This window comes from Phacochoerus africanus, chromosome 5 (genome assembly GCF_016906955.1).
Source record: "Phacochoerus africanus isolate WHEZ1 chromosome 5, ROS_Pafr_v1, whole genome shotgun sequence".
Classification (NCBI taxonomy): domain Eukaryota; kingdom Metazoa; phylum Chordata; class Mammalia; order Artiodactyla; family Suidae; genus Phacochoerus; species Phacochoerus africanus.
The window spans coordinates 19,462,795-19,464,750 of record NC_062548.1 but is presented as its reverse complement, the minus strand read 5'-3'; the positions used below and the strand labels follow the sequence as shown (position 1 = coordinate 19,464,750).

The 1,956-nt window shown below is 55.7% G+C and overlaps 1 protein-coding gene across 1 annotated transcript; it reads right to left on the bottom strand.

Annotated features, from left to right (window-relative positions):
• Positions 1-231: 231 nt before the first annotated feature.
• On the bottom strand, positions 232-1,756 carry NUPR1 (nuclear protein 1, transcriptional regulator). Its single transcript, XM_047780170.1, has 3 exons — positions 1,458-1,756; positions 884-1,033; positions 232-549 (listed from the first exon to the last, which is right to left on the bottom strand). The coding sequence occupies exons 1-2, from the start codon at positions 1,567-1,569 to the stop codon at positions 897-899; spliced, it is 249 nt and encodes an 82-aa protein (XP_047636126.1). The 5' UTR covers positions 1,570-1,756; the 3' UTR covers positions 232-549; positions 884-896.
• Positions 1,757-1,956: the final 200 nt, after the last annotated feature.

Here is a 1,956-nt window from a genome sequence, read left to right as displayed (position 1 = left end):
TTCCCTCACACTGCATAAGAAACCACAGAAACACATGCACCCAAACAGGCAGACAAAAAAAGAAAAGAAAAAAAAAAAGCTCACCTTAAATTAGAAACAGCCCTTCCCAGACGCATAACCAAATACAAACACTAACCAAAATTGCTCTCTCTGGTTCATGCAAATGCAGATACACATGTACCCAAAAAAAACCCCACGAAAATAAAGAGGACAAAACACACACACACAGGCTGCAGCTGCTATACTTTGTTTATTGTCACTGTCACCCTTGGGAAGCTCCAGCCTCTTTAGCATCTTTCTTTTTTTTTGTTTGGGGTGGGGGTACCTTCATGACCCTGCTTTTCTCTACCCCCTGCCTCTTGCTCCCCAACCTGCCCTTTTTCTCAGGCTGGGGCGGCTTCCCTGGCAGCCCCTCGAGCCTCAGTCACGTGGGGTAAGTCCTGGGGGTGGAGGGGCAGGGCGGCCAGCAGGCCTGGATCCCGCCCCCAGGCACTGATTCCTCCGCAGTCCTGTCTCCATTGCTGTGGGGTGTCTGTGCTCTGGCCTCACCTGGCAGAAGGAAAGCAGATGGTGAAAGCACAAAGGCCCGGGTTCTAATTCTGGCTCTCCTGCTCGCTCACCCGTGACTCCAGAGAAAGATCTTACCCTCTCTGGGCCTCGGTTTCCCTCTCTCTAAAGCAAATTTTGCTCCAATTGGAAAGGATCTGTTTCCCTCTTTGCTCTGGCCACTAGGGAACTCAGAGTCCAACATATGTCTCATTTTATTCTATGTTGGGACAGCAATTGTTTGATCCCTCCTCCCTGCCCACCCACGCACATTCAGGCCTGTCCTTTCCTAGCAGAGGGACCTCTACTGGTACTCAGGGAGCCCCTGATTCCTTACCTCGAGTTCTGTTTCAGGTCCGTGCTGCTCGCTTTTTCCGCTCTGTGTTCTGGATCTTGGTCACCAGCTTCCTCTCGTGGCCACCAGGGCTGGGGCGGTTGGTGTTGGCAGCAGCCTCTCTCTTGGTGCGACCTTTCCGGGCTCTCCCTCCTGGGAATCAAGACAGGGGTCCGCGGTGAGGTGGGCAGAGGCGTGATGCCACAAGGGACAGGCCTGGGGTCCAGCGGGCGGGGGTGGAAGAGCTCGGGTTAAAGTCAGGAGGCTGGGGGGTCATGACCACGTAGCTTTAGGGATGTCCTTGTCCCTGTTTCCCCATCTGTGGAAATAGGGGACCGCCCCCCAATCTGTCATTGCTCCAAACACTCTAGCAGAGTATGAGGTCCCAGGGCCAAGTAGGACGGGGATGCTCAGTGGATGCGGGGTTAGAAGGCGGCAACTTAAAGGATCAAGGGAACAGGCTGGAGAAGGGTGATGGGTGGGCAGGAGCCCAAGGAAGGATTCTAGTGTGGGGAGATGGGGTGTCGGACTGTGTTGGAAATAGAAGGACTGGGAAGGTGGCAGGGCCGGGTCTTACCCAGGTAAGAATGAGCCAGGCTATAGAGGTCGTACTCATCCAGGTTGGGGTCTTCATCCTCTGGGCCTGGGGGCTGCCTGGGGGGGCTGGCTGCTCGCGGGAAGGTGGTCATAATGTCTCTGTCTCTGTCTCTCTCTCTCCCTCGCCCGTCTTCTAAGGCTGTGTTTGCATCTGCTTTCCTGACACCTCCTAGTTCACTGGCCCCGACTTATAAAGCCACGTCTCCTCCTCAGCCCCTAGTCTGGCTCCAGCCCCTCAGGCTCTGTCTGATGCAATCTGGCCTTTTCCCAGAACCCAGCCAAGTAAACACCAGTCACGAGAGGGGAAAGGAGTCATCCCCTCCCCCGTGAGCCCCAGCCCCGCTGCCTCCTCCCTCTCACTGGGGCTCGCCCAGCTGGGTATTTTTCCACAGAGAAGAGCCTCAGGGCTGGGGGCTGGGAAGGAGGGAGGAGGCGGAGTCTGGCATAAACAGCCCTTGGGATCTAAACCAGCAGGGAAC